The sequence below is a fragment of the Chiloscyllium punctatum genome, chromosome 15 (assembly GCF_047496795.1).
Source record: "Chiloscyllium punctatum isolate Juve2018m chromosome 15, sChiPun1.3, whole genome shotgun sequence".
Lineage (NCBI taxonomy): Eukaryota > Metazoa > Chordata > Chondrichthyes > Orectolobiformes > Hemiscylliidae > Chiloscyllium > Chiloscyllium punctatum.
In genome coordinates, this window is record NC_092753.1 from 74,603,455 (window position 1) to 74,623,599 (window position 20,145).

At 39.8% G+C, this 20,145-nt stretch overlaps 1 protein-coding gene across 2 annotated transcripts in view; it reads left to right on the plus strand.

The window, feature by feature from the left end:
* The window catches only part of epha3 (eph receptor A3), a 244,619-nt gene that overhangs the window by 172,464 nt on the left and 52,010 nt on the right, over window positions 1-20,145 (plus strand). Inside the window, exons 6-9 of one of the 2 annotated variants that reach the window (XM_072585485.1) lie at window positions 4,744-4,868; window positions 13,412-13,574; window positions 13,947-14,049; window positions 18,226-18,293. In XM_072585485.1, the coding sequence (XP_072441586.1) occupies window positions 4,744-4,868; window positions 13,412-13,574; window positions 13,947-14,049; window positions 18,226-18,293 (459 nt within the window). The remainder of the gene's footprint in view (window positions 1-4,743; window positions 4,869-13,411; window positions 13,575-13,946; window positions 14,050-18,225; window positions 18,294-20,145) is intronic. The other variant, XM_072585486.1, reaches the window with a different exon arrangement.

Here is a 20,145-nt window from a genome sequence, read left to right on the forward strand (position 1 = left end):
CTTCAATGTAGTCAGCATGATCCCTTACAATAAAATTATTACTTACTTACTTACTTACTTTGGAATAATACAACAACTTCATAAGAAAACTGATCATGTTGAGAAGTATATCTTTTCTCAATTGCTTTCATGACTGTCATGAAAAGTTTGTAGAATGTACGCATCTAGTTCTTTCACAACATAATCCTGTCATAATCCCTTCTTACTTTTGAAGACTGAGCACAGCAGACTAGTAGAAACTTTACCAATTAAACCTACATCCCATTTTGGATTGGTCAATGTTGTGAATATGATTATATTTTCCTTGTCTTTTGAAGTAACCTCTCAACCGTATCAATCCATTACAAGCAACTTGCATGCAAAGTCGGAACTATTATTCTTCTAGGATTAGCCATTTAGTATGTACTCAATGTTTTCAACTTTTCAGTAATTCTTCCACAAAGGACTCTTGTCTGATGCTTTCCACATATATTGATGTGTAAGTTTTGTCACGGTCCAGTGACTAAAACATTGTCTTCTGTGAGATGTGATGTTCAACAATTATACCATGTGGATCTGTTTATCTCCATTTTGCTATTAAATTAGTAATTAGTGGAAAAGAAAAGCTATGTTAATGGGCTGTGGCTTGAACAAATATGCTCCAAATCTCTGAAACCTCTGTTCAGGATTAGCAACTCATTTCATGCTATGTTTGCAGTGACCTAAATGGGCTTCATGTGTAAATCATCTATTTACTGTGGAAGTTTAAGGTTGAAGTGGGTGGTGAAGAGATGCTGGTAGTTATGGTATCAGGTGAGGCTTATTTAGAAGATCCCTCTGCCCGGTTTTAGAGTCTTCAAAATTCCAAACGCCACTGCAAATCTCCTTATTCCCAGTTTAGTTTAAGGTAAGATTCTAAACTCCAGGTGCCACATAGCCAACTGCAAAGTAATATTCACAGCAATCTGTCTCAAGTTCTCGATTCCCATTCTGCCTGAGGAAAACACATGCATTAATCAGATTCTATAACTGCTACAAGCTGACAATTCAGCCACATCTGTTTTGTCTCAAAGTTACATGCACTGTAAAATGTGCACGTATATTCATTGTAACAAGACCTGAGAAGAGGGCTAGTTGTGCTGGTGATGGAAATAGCATTATTTATTGGTCTGATATCAGAAATGAAAATGACAGAAATAGGAAACATGTAAATTCTTGTGCAAAATGGACTAATTTGAAGTATCTGACATTTTTACAGTTTATATAATGCCTATTTGGAGTCTTTCAGGCCTTCAAACTCAAGATAGATGTGAGTGTAACGTTAATCTGTGGTACTGACTCTGAGGTAACTTGATTGGGATTTCCTAGTGTAAGCAAGTTAATTATCAACAGCCTGAAGGTATCTCTGCAAAGAGATGCCTGTGTTACTACCTTGTCTCCTATATTGACAGTGACTAAGTTACTATTTATTCTAAAAGCAGGGCAAACAAACAATTCTCTGCATACTTGCTATGTATTGATGAAGCTGTAATGGAGCTGATCTGTGCAAAGTCAGCTCTAATTAGATGAATATTTCTGTTTTGTCAAAGGAAATCACAAAGCCAAGCTATTTTCTCAATGCTTGCTTCTTGTCCATGTTGACCGACAGCACTGGATTTTATACATTTGAAGGTAGGAGTAGCCAAAATCAAACAGGTGGTCCACCGATTTGCTATGTGCCTACTCCACTTACCTCTTGTCTCAGTGTAGCTCCTGGCCATCTGAGGAACAGAACATTTGCAAACCAAACTCCAAGCTCATGGTCTACAGGGTATAGTGTTACCTGCTCTCTTGTATGATCTGAGGCATGAACAATATACAACAAACAGTTCAAATCTTTGGAGAAGTAAAATAGCGGTGTCTCTGCAAATTGAATGGCAAGTCAAGCACTCCCATGTTAGTGTCCTCCCTTGCATTCACTTCCTGAATATTGAAGCGCTGGTGCCAAAACATTGCTGGAAAACTCAGCAGGTCTGGCAGCATCTGTGGAGAGAAGCCAGAGTTAACGTTTCAGATTGAGTGACCCTTCCTCAGTTTTGAGGACCCTTCCTCATTCAATCTGCTGAGCTTTTCCAGCAATTTATATTTTTGTCTCAGATTTACAAGATCCACAGTTCTTTCAGTTTTTATTGAAGCTCTGGTTACTGTCCATGAGCTGCATTGGGTGGGCCACATTTTCTGCATGCTGGAAACAAGACTACCAAAATAAGCTCAACTCTCAACTCCATCGTGGTAAGTGTTTACCAGAAGGGAAGAGGAAATGCTACGAGGATATTCTCAAAGCCTTCTTGAGAAATACAACATCTCCGTCAACAAATGGCCAAGATCACCCAAACTGCAGAAAAGCTTCCATGAAGGTGCGTCGTCTCAAGCAGCTCCAACAAGCCAAACTCAAACAGTGGAAAGACCATGCTAAAGACTGTCCTGCAATTTGGTGTGCTGATTGGTATTGGACTAGTTTGTCACCTTAGTTTACACAATTCCAGAGTAGAAGAAAGCTATCCTTGGTTCTGAGTGGCTGTCTATAAGAAGAGAAATCTAAAGAGATTAACTCATTGAGTTGAGGGAGATGAACTACTTATCATAATCCATGTCAGAACCAAAGATATTGAAAATAACACATCCTACTTAGCAAGTACTAGGAACTATCAAGAAAAATTGGAGATGTGGAAGCTCTATGCTTGGAAAAAACAAGACTAAGGAAAGAAATCTTTAATATTATGAGATATTGGGCACATGTAGAGAAACTTGTGTATGAGTCCAGCAATAAAGTGCGTAAGATATGTATACAGACCAGTTTTGGAATAATTTCTTTATACAACACTATGATTTGGAGATGCCGATGTTGGACTGGTATAGACAAAGTTAAAAACCACACAACATTAGGTTAAAATCCAACAAGTTTATTTGAAAGCACTAGCTTTCGGATCGCTGCTCCTTCTTCAGGTGGTGAAGGAACAGTTCTCTGAAAGCTAGTGCTTCCAAATAAACCTGTTGGACTATAACCTAGTGTTGTGTGATTTTTAACTTTATAAGTGTGGTCTTAAAATGGAACTCTCTGCCTTTTGGAATGTTTAAAGGAAATAGCATTGATGACTTTTTGGGGAGGTTTAATGCACACTTGGGTGACAAAGCAACCTTGGATGAAAAGAGATAAGTAAAGTGGAGGGTGACTTGCATGGAGTATTAGCACCAATAGGATCCATTGAGTTCAATGTTCAGATGTGATAGACTCTGTCATTCTAAGTAATGGTTGGAAAATGGTGTGCAGTATGTAATAGTATTTGTGATATGTGCTGCCAGTGGATAAGACATTCCACTCGATGGACAACACTGGAAGATTGGTGGGTCATCTAAGTTCTAAGAAAAGTTTTCTATACTGCATTAGAAATGTTTGTCTTGTGCTTCCATTGGTTGCTCACTGGGGAAATGCACTGCATGTTGTATACTGATCCATCCAAGTCTGGATAGTCTCAGATTTGGTCCCTGGTATTTTTTCACTTAGCTGATGTCAGTCATTTCAGCAGTGGGAATAATCAAAATGACTTTGTGTTCCCAGACTAAGGAAGGGAAGAAAACAATCAAAGTTTGCGCAGTTGATCATCATCCAGCAATTTGTCCATATGAAGTGTGAATTTTGGATGAACAAATGTTTGGGCCCCATACTTGATCAGATTGCAGTGGTCACAAAGGAAGAACATTTAATTGAAGCAAGCTTTCTTATAGCAGAAAGCTGTTGATTTTCAGGAAACTAGAAGCCTCCTGTGGAAGAAAGATACAGGTGAAAGTTCTGAGAAATTGTTGCAAAAATGATTCAAGGGTTGATGTGGCATCTGCTGAAATTTAAATCAAGCATATCCTCTAACACGAAAGACTGTAGCTCCTTATTGGGCTTGCCCATTGACCCCTTCAGAATAAGAAACACTTAACATATTTATGATTTAAACACATTTTGTACTACAATGTTGTGAGTGCATGGATAAAGGTTAGCCATTGGGCAGACTGTCATTTGTGAGACAGGTCGGATGTTGGCAAAGCTTTACATTGGCATATGCAATGTTTGTGAGTTTCATGACCAAATGCACACCAGTTGTTTGGTTAAGGATTCTGACAGATTGCTCACAGTAGTGGTACTCTCCACTTGAAGGAGCTTAAATATTGTGAAATTTAGTCTAATCTTTTGTTAAGGTCATCATTTCCAAAGTATGTTCAGAGTCAACGTTTCCAGCTGCCTAGTCTTGCCACAAGAATGGTGTTAATTAGAAACTGCTTTGGATACAAACATTGGCACAGGGCTGTGCAGTGTGCAATAGTATTTGTGATATGTGCTGCCAGTGGATAATACATTCCGTTGAGTGGACAACACTAGAAGATTGGTGGGTCACCTAAGTTCTAAGAAAAGTTAAATATATATATATATATATATGTAATTAATCCTGCATCAGAAATACTTGCCTTGTATTTCCATTGGTTGCTCATTGGGGAAATGCACTGCATGTTGTGTACTGATCCATCCAAGTCTGGCTTGTCTCAGGTTTGGTCCCTGGTATTTTTTCACTTAGCTGATGTCAACCATTTCAGCAGTGGGAATAATCAAAATGACTTTGTGTTCCCAGACTAAGGAAGGGGAAAAAACAATCAAAGTTTGTGCAGTTGATCATCATCCAGCAATTCGGCCATATGAAGTGTGAATTGTTCTTTTCACTCTATTTTGCTCTTTCTCAGCTCCATCCCTTGTCACTGTTGTTAAGAAGGAGCGGACATCCCGAAACAGCATTTCTTTATCTTGGCAGGAGCCGGAACATCCGAACGGAATCATATTGGACTACGAGGTCAAATTCTATGAGAAGGTGGGAAAATACATTTAAAAATTGATAAAATGATTAGCAGCTAAACAAAAACATTGCAAACATTTGGAAATTATCTCTAGATATTTCAAAGAGTATCCATTTGTTCAAGAGTTCCTGTGACTAAGTTACCTAATATACACAAATCTCTTTTAAAGCCCGAGCTGTAAGTTAATACCTCATGTATCGATGTGCATCTCAAAACCATCAAATTTTGTTGCTTTCATAATGGAGGAATTTTTGATAAAGGAGATTCTGCATTATTATAACTAGAAAATAATTATTATGAGTGGCACAGTGGCTCAGTGATAAGCACTGCTGCCTCACAGCACCAGGGACCTGGGTTTGATTCCACCTTCAGCTGACTGCGTGGAGTTTGCACATTCTCCCCATGTCTGTGTGAGTTTTCTCTGGGTGCTCTCCAAAGATGTGCAGGTCAAGTGAATTGGCCATGCTAAATTGTGCATAGTGTTCAGGGATGTGTAGGTTAGGTGTGTTAGTCAGGGGTAAATAGAGGATAATTGTGTTGGGGAATGGGTTTGGTCGGTTACTCTTCAGAGGGTTGGTATAGACCTGTTGGGCCAAAGGGCCTGTTTCCACACTGTAGAGCTTCTATGGGAGTGACTACACCACATTGACTGCAGAAACTCAAGAAGGCACAGGGTTGGGAAATAATGCTGGTCTTGCATATTGTGCTGATATCCCATGAACAAGTAAAAAAAATTTACTTAGCAATTATATTTAATTGCATTAAAACTCTATAAGACAATATGCAAGACAATAAACACTACAGATGCTGAAAATCTGAAAAAAAAACAAGAATGCTGGGAATAATCAACAGGTCAGGTAGCACTGAAGAGAAAAGAACTTTGTGTGTTTATATTGTGTCATTACTGTCTGTAAAGTGCTGTGGGATATCAATGTGCTTTTGAAGTGTAGTCTCTGATGTAGTATAAGAAAAACAGCAGCCAATTTTCACACAGTGAGCTCCCAAAAGCTGCAGTGTGAAAATGACCAGATAATCTGTTCTAATGTGGCTGCTTGTGGGATTAATAGTATCCAGAGTAATATGATGAATTCATTGTATTAATAAAGGAAAAAAACTTAGATTCAGCACCGCTTTCTTTCCTCTGATGTCCTGAACTTCTTCATCTTCTGCATCCAGCTGAGAGAGCAGATAAATCCTAGATGTAATGTCTGAGAAATGTCAATCTAAAATGTCCAACGAGTGACAATCACTGCTGGATTGTGGCACCACCTCCAGTTGTTTTTTTTTGCATTCCAACAGAGCCCTGCATTTTGGGCCTAGACTTCCAAATTGAGCCGCTTCTGAAAGATGAAGCGTAACCATTTTTAAAGTTGGTGTTTTTAAGAGTCAAAGACCTTTATTTGTAAGTGCTCAGGGTGCAGGGTAATCAGAAGTTCAGACTTTCCAGGAAATTCTGTGTTGTGATTGCACTGGGACTTTGGGGATAAGTCTGGTCACCAAGCACTCAGAAACTGTAAGATCTAGATCTTCATCTCTGACAGTGCTGCACTGAATCAATGGCCTAGATCTCTATACTCAGCTCTCTGGAGTGGGACTTGGACCCATAACAGCCAATTATTCAAAGGAGAGCATGCTACCCATTGAGCCACAAATGTCAAACAAAATAAAAGGTTCAGGTAGATGACCATCAGTCCTAAAATAAATAAAAATGTGTTCTGCTTGGTGAACATTTGCCTGCCTTTTGCTCTTTGGAGGTACTGACAAACCAATTGGGCATATTTAATCTTACTGTTTTAAATCAGAATGCCATTTTTTCATTACCTTATTATAACTCAACTCAAGATATAGTAAAGGCTTTTTTGAATATATGATTTATAAAGAGAGAGTGATGTTATAAAATCTGCCACTCACTTTCTCTCAAGGAAATGTCTTAACAGGGGAAAAAGTATGCCATTTGAGTATATACATAAATTCATTTGTTCACTAGTTCTAAAGGAATCATAAAGCACTCATTTACCACAGTATTAAAAATTATGAACATAGAAGTAGGAGTCTCTCTCTCTCACACACACACTCTCCTAATTACTCACAAACTGACACAGACCCTCTCTCTTACACAAACTCTCTCTCATACGCACACACATATACCCCCCACCCCCCACCCCCACACTCACACCCACAGATGTCCTCTCACAGGCTTATACCCCATCACACTCACACATGTACTTTAGCAAGCTTACACACTCACTTACATACACTCTCTCACTTGCACTCACACCCACATGCATGCACACTCACATACACACACTCACTCTGTCTCTCCTGCACGCACACACATCTAAGTTTATGGGGAGAATCTATATTTGAACCAGTCTGAGTCAGGTTTTGGACACTGGCAGACTTTAACCTCACACCTTTAATACATTGTCTGAGCTGAAATGACACATTTTGTTCGAAAACCTGAAATTATCTTGAGAAAGTGACTTAAAAGAAGTGCTGGGATTTACGTATTAATGAACTGAAACTAGCAAAGCCATTCTAAAAGATGAAAGACTTCACCTAAGTTTGTTTAATATATTGCAGCTGCATGACACTGTAACTTTTTGATATAAATTCTGTGTCCTGTGGTCCTGCTCCACAATCAACTGATGAAGGAGTAGTGCTAGGAAGCCCCATGCTTCCAAATAAACCTATTGGACTATAACCTGGTGTTGTGTGATTTTTGACTTTGTCCACCCCAGTCCAACACCAGCATCTCCAAATCTTTGTTTGATAGCTTCAGGTAATCTGGCAGAGTCAACATGACTTTGTGAAGGGAAATCATGCTTTAATTAATGTATGAGAATTCTGCAAGCAAGTAAAAGGTGCTATGCATTAAGAGGTACTGGTGGATGTAGCGTACTTAGAATTCCAGAAGGTATGCAAAAATGCTACATCAAAGGTTATTGCAGACAATAAAAGTGGGTAGTGGGTAGCATATTGGCATGGATGGAAGATTGGCTGGCTAACAGGAACCAGAGAGTTGGCAAAAGTGTTTGTTTAGGTTGGCAGGATATAGCAAACAGTGTGCTGAAGTGCAACAGTACACTAATTATATAATTGACTTGGATGAAGGAACAGAAGATAGGGATACCAAACTTGCTGATGATACAAAGGTAGGTAGAAAAGTAAATTGTGAAGAGAACATAAGGAAGCTATGAAAAGGTATAGATTAGGTTAAGTGAGTGAGCAAAGATCTGGCAACAGAGCATAATGTGGGAAAATGCGCAATTATCCATTTTGGCAGATAGAATAAAGAAGAAGAAGAGTATTATCGAAACGGTGAGAGATTGCACAGCTTTGAGATGCAGAGGGATCTGCCTGTCCTCATGCATGGATCACAACCAGCAAGTATGCAGGTATAGCAAGTAATTAGGGAATAATAAAATATTATCACTGCGAGTGTAATGGAATGTAAAATTAAGGTGAATTGCTTTAGTTGTTCACTGATGAGGTCACATCTGGAATGCAGAGCATTGGATACATTATTTAAGGAAGAATGCATATGCATTGGAAGCAATTCAGAGAAGATTGACCAGGCTCATACCTGGATTAAGGATTACCTTATGAGGAAAAGTTGGGCGGGCTTATCCTTCTATCCATTGGAGCTTAGGAAAGTAAGTGGTACCTTGATTCATACATACTAGAGCCCGAGGGGTCTTGATGGGGTGGATGTGGAGAGGGTGAATCTACAAGTTGAGTGGCGGGGAGCTGTTTAAAAATCAGGGGTCGCTCATTTAAAACAAAGGTGAGTTGAATTTATTTTCTTACAGAGTGTCATAAGACTTTGGAACTCTCTCTTCAAAGGCAAAGTATTTGAGTACTTTTTGAAGCAGAATTGGGTAGATTCTTGTTAAGAGCAATGGGAAAGGTTATTCAGAGGTTACATCCCGATGATTAGTGAAGAGGCTGAAGGGTCTGAATTGCCTGCTGCTTGTTTGTATGTTCATACATTGGTGGCTGATGTCTTGCTGTTGTGGCCCAAGTGCCTTGGCAATGCATTTGGACAGTGAACTCTGGAAGAACTATAAAGGAACCTTGATTATCCGACAATCGATTAGCTGAATATTGGATTGTCTGGCAAGATCGCAAGGTCCCGATGCTTGGCTAAACTATGTCATCCGGCATTTGATTATCTGGAATTCGATTAACCGACTGAAATACTCCCTGCCCATGTCCCTCGGATAATTGAAGTTCCTCTGTATACGAATAATCTCAGCTCTGTTTGGGATAATTCCATCAGGCACAGGTATTCCTGTAATTGCCAAATAATTCTTCCAGAGGTTTCTTGACATTCAACCTCAGTCAAACAGTTGTTTTACACATCTCAAATATTTTTCTAACAAGCTTTATTTGATGTCTTAATTATTTTGTCCCCACTTAAAGCATCTCATTATTTAATTCCTGGAGAGTCCAGGACAATGCTTGATGCTCAGTAAGCTGAAGCACATCTCGAAAGTAATCTGCCATTGCATTACTCACAGCATCTTTTTCCTTTCAGAATCAATTAATTATTTTTTCCAACACTGTTTCAGTGTTTTGTTTTCGCTACCAATAACAGCAGCATCAAATTTCTCCCAAGATCAATGGGGCAACCCAAGATCCAAGGTAGAAATGGCAAGAATTTCCAAACAAATTGCTTGTGTTCATTAAAAACTAACAAACATGCTAGATTTCTGCAGATTCTGCAAGATTTGTAGAAGCTGCAAATTGTGATGTCTACGTAACATGCCAAGCAGTCACAATTAAGAGAACGCATATTTTGTTTTCATGTTTAACGGCATCGGAGGCCTACTGTGCATTCTCTTAAGATGAAATCTTACTGCTTGTTATTCTGGAGACTAAAGTAAAACGCTACTATCTATACAAAGTGTTGTTCACAGAAGCTGCAAATTGTGATGTTTACATTACATGCCAAGCAGTCACAAAAGCTAAAATATATTACAAAATGTTGCAATTATCATATAGCGACTGCTTTCAGAACATTCCAAGATATATGAGGATATGTAGTTTCCACACAATTTGCGCAGCAATTTTCATTTATATGGATCCTTCTCATGTCCTTGGGATATCTGAAAATGCTTAATTACTGAAAAGCTCACACCTTGTCATGTCGGAAAACGAAGAAACCCATAACCAACCTATGGAGTAATACCAATTCATCATGTTTTCTGAAGAAAAATTTTGGGCAGGACTTCATGCTCTTTTTTGAATAATGCTATGTCATTTTTAACACATTTACCCAATGGTCATATAAGGATTTAATATTTTCTGAAGGGACAACAGTGCTAGCTAGAAAAGAATCCTTCTGTAAAGGTGTGACATATTAGCCGATATCACGTGTTTATCTTGGAGTAAGATCTCAGTGAAACTAAACTGATTCTATACTGTGTTTTGAACACATTTGTACAAATGTCAACATTAGTGGCAATTCATTTGAAAATAACCCGATGTAAAGATTTTATCTGAAACCTGTTAGGAGTTTTTCTTTGATGGAGGTTGTTTTGCATTCACTCGGGTGAGGAATGTCTGTCTTAGGGAATGGATTTATGTTTTGTCTAAAGAAGGTGCATGATTCAAATAAAGCTCCTGGCTGAACCTAGAATTGGCAGCAGAAAAATGTCCTTTTTTTTCCACAGCCTCTCATTGAATAGAACCTCCAGCACCTATCGCTGCCAGTGAGCATGGAGATTGCACCATTACTAATTTACCTTGCTAAAATGTTACTATTCCATGTTAAGTTGAAAACTTATGCAATCATAGGAACTACTGCAAAGAATATGATGAATTGGCACATACATGGGCCAGCTCTTATTTTTAAGGCAGAGGTAGATAGTTTCTTTAGAGGCCCTTCGGTCCAACAAATCCATACCAACTCTCTGAAGAGCAACCCATCCAGACCCATTCCATATTTACCCCTGACTAATGCACTTGACTCTATGGCCAATTTAGCATGGCCAATTCACCTAACCTGCACATCTTTGGATTGTGGTAGGAAACCAGAGCACCCGGAGGAAACCCATGCAGGCACGGGGAGAATGTGCAAACTCCACACAGACAGTTGCCCAAGACAGGGATCGAACCAGGTCCCTAGCGCTGTGAGGCAGCAGTGTTAACCCCTGAGCCACCGTGCCACCCAAAAAGCCATTCCTGATGATCAATGGGATGAAAGATTATTGGGGGAATTGCAGGAATGTAGAGCTGATGGGTAAATCAGATCAGCCATGATGTTATTAAATGGTGGAACAAGATTGAAGGGCTGAATGGCCTCCACTTGTTTGTTGTTAGTATGTTTGTTGTCGATCAGTTCAGCTGGCTGCATGTAAAGAAAGCAATGTATGAGTGTACGCTATGTTTATTTATTATACATGACCTTTTACATCCTAGAACATCCAGAAACATTTTTGAGTCTGTGAAATATTGCCAAAAAATGTATTCACGCTCTAATGTAAGGATCTGCACTATTATAATGTACTTCATTTTACTTAAGTCACTTCAAAGTCTCTCCTTGCTGGAGGAACAGCTCATTTTCCTTAAAACATCTTCACCAGCTAATTACTGCTTCCAGGGCCTGAGATTTCCGTGAGGGAAGTCGACAGCAGCACCATATCCAGGTCCTGACCCTGTACCACGTCAGTCACTTGATGAGATTTTCAATGAAAAATGTCCTAATTAGCACTGAGGCCAGTTCATTGCCTAATTTGAGGCAATGGGGATGGTGAAGAAACTTAAAGTACTTCTGGAGGATAATTTTAAAAGGCAAACGTCAGCCTTTACTGGGATGGCTGCTGCCTGCAGAAATCAAACAGGGAGGGCAGTGGAAGACCAGTTTTCCATTCAAACTCTCAAACACTCGGTTCACCTGTGTTCAAGGCACAGTTCTGATGAAGAGCCAATGGACATGAAATGTTAACTCTCCCACACATGCTGCCGATGTGCTGAGTTTCACCAGCTATTTCTGTTTTTGTTTCAAGCCACGTGGTTTGAGTAGTGGCAACTCCATGCAGGAGTACAGCTTGATTATCCGCAGTCCTCACTTTCTCCTCTTTTCATCAGGAACCGCAATTAATAATGGCTCCCTATGAATGCTTTCCAGACTTCCTCTCCCTTCTTGTTACTAATGCTGAAAATTTAAGTCTGCCTCCCCTTTCCAGCCTGGGACAAGTTTTTCAAAATTTAGCAGCAGGTTCATTGGTGGCATGCTGTTTGCCAATATCGCCTCTCTCCCTTTAGAAATTTCAGCGCTAGGGAGAGACATCGAAAAAATTGAAGTGCTGCTCAAAAGTGCCATTTTCAGAGCCATACTTGTTTAACCTCACTCCCACAAGTAATTGAAAATCCTGCACTCTGATTTTCACTTAAAGGTTCAATTTTAATGTCAATAATATCACTCTTTTAAAAGGATAGTCAAACTGCATATTGAAAGTAAAGAACAATAATAATTGTTCTACAACACATCAAAGTTCATTTACCTTGTATATTAAATCCTTTTCAACTTTACCTGAGATATAGGTGTTACTGGCAAGGTCAGTATTCCTTGCCCGACCCTAATTGCCCTTGAACTGTGTGGCTTGCTAGGGCTGCTAAGAGCCAATCACATTGCTGTCAGGCTGGCTCACACGTGTAGACTAGACTGGGTAAGGATGACAGGTTTCCTTCTCCACAGGACATAGGTAAACCAGAAGAATGTTTGGGACAATCAGTTGTGGTCATCAGTAGCTTTGTATTCCAGACTAATTATCTGAATTTAAATTCTACCCAGTTACCAAGGTGGAATTTAAACCTGTTCCCAATGTATTTGTCTGGATGTCTGCCATGTCTGACATTACCATTACACTACTCTCTCACCTGACGACATTATCATCATAACATCTCACTGCATTTTGACTAAGCTCAAAGCTTGGTATACTTTCCAAGCCTCTTATTGCTTTGGCATACCTGACAACAGGGATTTTACAATTGGCCTAAAAACCCACAAAGCTTTCAAGAGAAACATTCATCCAGGTGTCAAGTCTTAGATCATTGTTCACTCAGACTTGATGAAGTGCACATGCATGACCCTGGGTGAAGCTGGATCTACTGGGCCACATAATCAACTAACCCTCAGCCTGGCCTTTGCACGAACCCTCCACCCCTCTGCTTCCCTCCTTTCCTGTAAATCCTTCCTCAAACTCTGCAGCTTTCACAAATGTACCTTTGGCAAGAAATCCATTCTTTCTTATTGTACCTGTACCTTTTGTGAAATGCTTCAGACTGTTTTTCCCATGTTAAAAGTATCATATAAATCGTTCTCATCTCAAACATATGAGTCTCTAACGCATGAAAGTTAGCACTGGATGTCCACCCTCACACATGGAAATATTGTTGGTTATGGTTCATTTACTTTGACAATGGAGGAAAACATGAATGAAGTCCAATTTCAAGCATAATGTCCGGCTTTTGATGATGAAATGAATTGTGCCTCACAGAGAAAGTTACTTAAAAGGAAGAACTGAATCATCATAAATTTGTTTTAAAGCAGGAACAGGAGACCAGTTACACTATCATGAGATCGAAGGGCACCAATGTCACCATCAATGGGCTGAAACCTGAGACCACTTACCTGTTTCAGATCAGAGCTCGGACCGCAGCTGGATATGGGATGCCCAGTCGCAAGTTTGAATTTGAGACCAGTCCAGACTGTAAGTGAAAGTTAGCTTTCTTGAAATGATAAGCACTTGAAGAGTTAACTAGTCTGGGAGGGAGAAGCAAGATCCATCAATTTAGTATCAGTTGCAAAGACATTTCTGGAAAATATCAGCAGTAGGATTGGCTGTACGCTTGCAAAGGTATGAGCTCAGGAAATGATCACCATGTTGTAATTTTATCACAGAGGTTCAGCCAATGGTTAATAATGTGCAATTAATGATATAATTTGAACTCCTTGCTATGAAATGTACCCGGTCATTTTTTTTTCCAGCTGGTCACTCATGCAGTGTTTGTTGTATTTTCTGTTCTCCCTAAATGCTCTGCTCTGCCTAAAAGAACAAGGTTTCTTTCTCTTTTTATTTCAGCTTTCTCCATCGCTGGTGAGAATAGCCAGGTTGTAATGATTGCCATATCAGCAGCTGTCGCTATCGTACTCCTCACAGTAGTGATGTACATCATAATCGGGAGGTTAGTCGAACATTATATTCTCTGGTAAAATGACCATTTCTTAGGTACTTTTACTTAGCACCTATGAGAGGTGATTTGTCATTTTTGTGTATCAGGTCAGATTCCCTCAGAATATTTTAAGAAGATAGCCTACACCTCAACCTTTCTTATTTTTAAGGCAAATAGAAAGTGTCTTGTTTCAAATGCAATGTGACTGGTCAAACTTCTATCTCTTCAAGCCCACAACAGCAACTGCTTAAAGCTAACCCTAAAACTAAAAAAAACTAGAAAACCTAGACTGTGAGAGCTGGCCCATGCCCAGCCAGGCTGCTTCTACTGTTCCAACTTAAAAAAAAAACGCTCAAGGCCTCAGAAGCTGTTTACTCTAGTAGTTTTTGTAAAGTGCTTGATGCCTCTGCCTTACAACCTTGCTTCAAAAAAAAAGACAGGATAAAATAGCCTCTTAAAGCCACAGCATGGTCACACAATGGATTAAATAGTGAAGTTGATGAATCATGCTTAATTGTACATGATTTAATAACACAAATTGATATATTAATGGAAATAGTTATATTGGGTGGAATTTAATTGGAGCCTGAACAGTATGGGTAGATTTTGTGGCAGAATTACACCAGAAGTCCAACAAGGTCTATCTTGATATTAGAAGCTTGTCATTGAGGCAAGTTTATCAATAGGAAGTGCTGTGTTGCCTATCAAGGATGGTTATTCCTTAACGGGTTTATTAGTGGCACATGCCTTCCTCATTAACACGCTTTTTCCTAACTTATTAAATGTGCAGAACAAATTAGATCCTGGGAATTCTTGACATGGAAATCAGTGTGGGTACCTGGCAAACTTAGCTCATCACTTGATCTAAAAGACTTCCATTGTTAGACGTTGGGCACCAACATCTCTGGGCACACTCGATGGGCAATAGCCACATGCACCCCACATCCATAGACATATGTTAGCCACTATTATTCCTCATGATACATCTCCTATCCACTTACAAAATGCATCTGAATGGCAATGCTGCAACTTAGGTTTAAGTAGCATCTGTTATTCTAATGGATCAAGGGCAATAGGTCAAGGGCAGCTTCTGATACCAGCCCGTGGATTAGATCAGGCTGCATTTCCAACCTGTTCACTTGCTGTCACGCATTCCAACTTGACCTGCGTGCTTACAGCATCCCTGCCTTGCATTCATTGCCTTGCCTTTTTGCCCTTTGCCCACTCAGTCAGAAACACCATGCTCACAAGTCATGTCATTTAACACAGACACAAAGCCAGGAAATATGCCATAGTTGTCAGCAGTCCTCAAGTGAGTCAAGAGTCAGGATGTCCCAGTAAGTCAAAGGCAGCCTGTGATACCAGTGCAGAGGATTGTACATGGCATAGTCAGCTACTTGGGGTGATCAGCGTCAAAATCTTCTCCACATAAGAGATGAGGAGCTAAATGTGAAGAAGCTCACCACCCATCTTGACTCTTCTCTGCCTTATAGTGGGCTCTTTTCCACCTGGAATGAGAGAGAGGGAGGTTTTATGGGAGATAAAAATGGATGGAATAGCTATTTCCTTTTGGTGCAGTTGGGGAGGTGTCTAATGAGTAGTCAGCACAGGGATCATGCTGGGTTCGTGGTGCTGGGTGTTGGGGTGGGTGATAGTAAGTGAGGGCAGATATTTCAGGAACTAGAGAGAGTGGTAGAATATCAGCCTTTAGTGGGACATGGGTGCGGTAGTAGGGATGGAGTGAGTGTGATCTATTGGAGAGAAGATGGCTGCACTTACACTCACAGAGTGGAGAAAGTGATTGACCTTCTTCCTACATTGTATTCCTCTGGATGGCTGAGACAGTGCTGTCCCTGGTGAGGTCTGGAAGCGTGGCCTGCACTGTTGGTCCTGAGGGAATGAGGACATCCAGCTTCTGCACCACCCTGGCTGGCAGAAGCTCCAGGTGGAGCAAAGTGGGTTATATATTTCCCTGCTTTGCCAGGTTGAGGACAAGTATCAGTAGCCCAGAGTGTGGTGGTGGAAAAGCACAGCAGGTCAGGCATTCTCTGAGGAGCAGGAGAATTGAAGTTTCGGGCATAAGCCCTTCATCAGCAATGAGTCCTCACTTTCTCCCTGACAAGTATCAGTAACCATGCAGTGAAGCTGCAGACACTCAGTTCTTGTACAGGTGAACAGTGGCCTTTTATATATGATGCTGGAGTCAGACATACTGGTCAGTTCAGAGATGTCCAGAAAAACTGCCTGGCAGGATGGGACTTGAATTGATGAGACTCTAGAGCAATTGGTCAAATACATGAAATTACATTGACATTGAACTTAATACGTTTTGATGATAGGACCCCCTTTTTCCTAAAATATATGATAACTATAGGCTGATTTTTATGGGAGAATGTACTGCTCCACTTTCCCAGCCTGCAGAGAAGTCAGTGCCACACCAACCAATGTTTCATGAGACCACTGGCTACCATAACATGCTTCATGTTTGGTGCGAGGTTAGATGGGTTTGATAGGTTGCTTGCTCTATCAATCTCAGCAATGTTAAAAATCACACAACACTAAGTTATAGTCTAACAGGTTTATTCGGAAGTACTAGTTTTCAGAGTGCTGCTCCTTTATCAGAATTTATAAAATGTTGCATGGATTGACTGACTGCAGATTTTGTGTTTTTCGAACAAAATAGAATATATCTGCAATTACAACTCTACAAATGCAAACTCACCCCATAGACTTACATTTGTGCATGTGTGCATGTGAGGGAGAGAGAGTGAGTGTGGGAGAGAGTGTGAGTGCGCATGCGTGTGAGAGCATATGTTTGTGTGTGTGCACCTCTCAGGGGTGTATATGTGTGTATCTGAGAGACTGTGTGTATATGAGAGAGGGTCTGCATGAGTGTGTGAGTGTGTAAGAGCTTGCAGGAAGTGTGTGTGAGTGTATAGTGCAATGGAGTCACCTGTAGTGTGACATGAACACAAGGTCCCGGGTTGAGGCCATCCTCATGGGCACCAAACTTGGTTATTGCACTCTTATGTACTCACACAGACCCTGTCTCATAAACACACTCTCTCTCAGACACACACACATACACCCCCCGAGAGGCACACACATGCACACACACATATATAAGTTTATGGGTGAATTTGCATTTGCAGAATTGTAATTGTAGATACATTCTATTTTGTTCAAAAAACACACAATCTACAGGCATCAATCCATGTAACATTCTATAAATTCCTACTAGAAATAGAACCAGTCTGACTCAAGACTGGGAGACAGACAGACTCTAATCTAACAATTTTAAAGCTGAGATGTCATCTTTTGTTTTTACAAAACGTTAAGTTATCTTGAGAATGTGATTTGAAAGAAGTTCTGGGATTTACATTTTAATGAATCAAAACTTTCAACCCATTCTAAAAGATGAAAGACTTAACAACAATCCAGGTTTGTTCAATATCTCTTATTAGTCACATGCATGACACTGTGGTCATTTGCTATAAGTTCTGTGTCTTACAATCCTGCTTCACAGTTATCTGATAAAGAAGCATCGCTTCAAATTTACTGCTTCCAATTAAACCTGTTGGACTATAATCTGGTGCTGTGTGATTTTTAACTTTGCCCATCTCAGTCCAATACTGGCACCTCCACAGCAATCTCAGCAATGGCAGAATTGAGAAGTAAGCACTGCTAGAACTGAAACTTTCTTTTAGAAATTACAACTGTCAGGTGTCATTCTTGCAAGGGGATTCGCAGTAGGGTTAAAATCAACGAGGTAAAAATAATGACTGCAGATGCTGGAAACCAGATTCTGGATTAGTGGTGCTGGAAGAACACAGCAGTTCAGGCAGCATCCAAGGAGCTTCGAAATCAACGTTTCGGGCAAAAGCCCTTCATCAGGAATCCCGAAACGTCGATTTCGAAGCTCCTTGGATGCTGCCTGAACTGCTGTACTCTTCCAGCACCACTAATCCAGTGTCAGGTGTCATTGTCCAACTGTCATTGTATTGGGACTGAGGTGAAGGGTGATGGATGAGATACTCATCACATTTCAAGTGCCCCCTACCACTGAATTAAATGTGACAGGAGCTTAAAATTCAGTCTTATAAGGCAAAATTTAGCTTTCAGTACAGTGGAACATGGAAATATTTGATTACTGTGAATATTTGATTTTTCTTTTGCTCTTATTTGCAGATTCTGTGGTTATAATAAATCAAAACATATTTCTGATGACAAAAGAATATATTACCCAAATAGCCACCGTAAGTATTGAACTGAAAACACTAAGTTTAATGCTCAGTGAGTCAGGCAACAGCTCACTTACCTCAACGCTGTTTGTGGGATTTTGCTGTGCAAAAAGGATTTTGAAGTGTTTTCTCTATTGTAATATATGCAAATCTGTGAAGTCTTTAAGGGACTTCCTGAAGATATAAAATGAGCTATATAGTGAATAAAGGAAAGTTCTTCTTTCTACCCAAAAAAAAGTTACATAAGAATTCAAAAACTGATATCTTGAAGACACAATACACTTATCATTCACTTTGATTATGTTCAGAATATTTGTTTCAGTACTCATTTACTATACTATTTTGTTTAGCTTTACAAAGTGGTATAAGAGGGAATCCACATTGTATGTTCTCAGAGAGTTCATTTACGCTATTGTGAGTTTGACTTTGAATTTCTCAGGAGCTTTTCTATTATATTAGTGTTGTCTTTGAAATATTATCCTCTCCTATTGTTTGCTGCTGCATACCTGCAAATGTTTTCTTTTGCACAGACTTATACTACAGAAATGGTGCAGACAGGAATTAGCCACATTCAATTCAATTGAGGCTTCCAATGGATTTGGAAGAAGAAGTCTATGAAGATGGAACAATTAAACGTTTTGTTAGTACTGTACCACAGTTAGTTTGGTAAAACTTGACTTTGTCTCAGATTCCAATCTAGCCCACTTGGTGGAACTTAGGGCAAAGTTATTTCTGACAACTCTTGTATACCCATCCACTTTTACTGTAAGGTGTAGTCAATAGAACTTACAATTTTGAGAGTGTGTTTAGGTTGGGGCATGGTGTATATGATGAGAGCGATGTTTTTGGTCAGGTTACTTAGGTTCAAATCAGTGCTCAGACTCAGGTACACCCTATCTGAAGAAATCTGCCTTTGATGTTGCAAAATATATGACATGTTTTCAAACTTAACTTCAACATTAATTATTGCAAAGGAAACCCTGTCTACAGCCATGAAGACAAATTCAGCACTAAGTTGTTGTTCAACTGGATGATTCCTGGCCTTTGTTGATGACACATGCTGCAATAGCTTGCCTGTGGTTGAGTATTACTTTGTAACAGAAGATTTGTGTATCTGGGAGACTATTGTCATTTCTCCCCTTGGAAAGGAGACAACAGGAAAAGACTAAAAAATACTTTTAACAGATGGCAGTCTGGATGTAAGTTTGCTTGTTGAGCTGGAAGGTTCATTTTTAGATGTTTTGTCACCATAGGAGGTAACATCAATGAGCCTCCGGTGAAGCACTGGTGTTAGTGCCCACTTTCTACTTATGAGTTTAGGTTTCCTTGGGTTGGTGATGTCATTTCCTGTTCTTTTTCTGAGAGGGTGGTAAATGGGATCCAAGTCAATGTGTTTGTTGATAGAGTTCTGGTTGGAATGCCATGCTTAGGAATTCTCGTGCATGTCTCTGTTTGGTTTGTACTAGGATGAATGTGTATTCTATGTAAAAGCACATAGACTCATGTTGTCTACATCACCATTAAAGGTATATCAATAGACAAAGCTCTCATGCTGTCCATGTGCAAGTGTGTAAGACTCGTAAATTGTCAATCAATCACATGATTTTTATTATCCTTTTACAACCAACTAACCAGTCTGCATACTCCTTCCAATATCCTTGACATGATGAATGATGCTGTAATTGCTGCCAGACTTCCATGGTGCTAGAGGTTAATGCATTGGTGAAAGACTTAGGAGTATTTTAGCTTTATAAGTGGGTGTGTGAGAGGTTATGGAAAATCCGATTTATAGAATAGCTCTTAGGCCTTCTGTGTCCATTCATCCAGAAGAACATGAAATTATTCCATTATGGCAACCAGTTGTTTC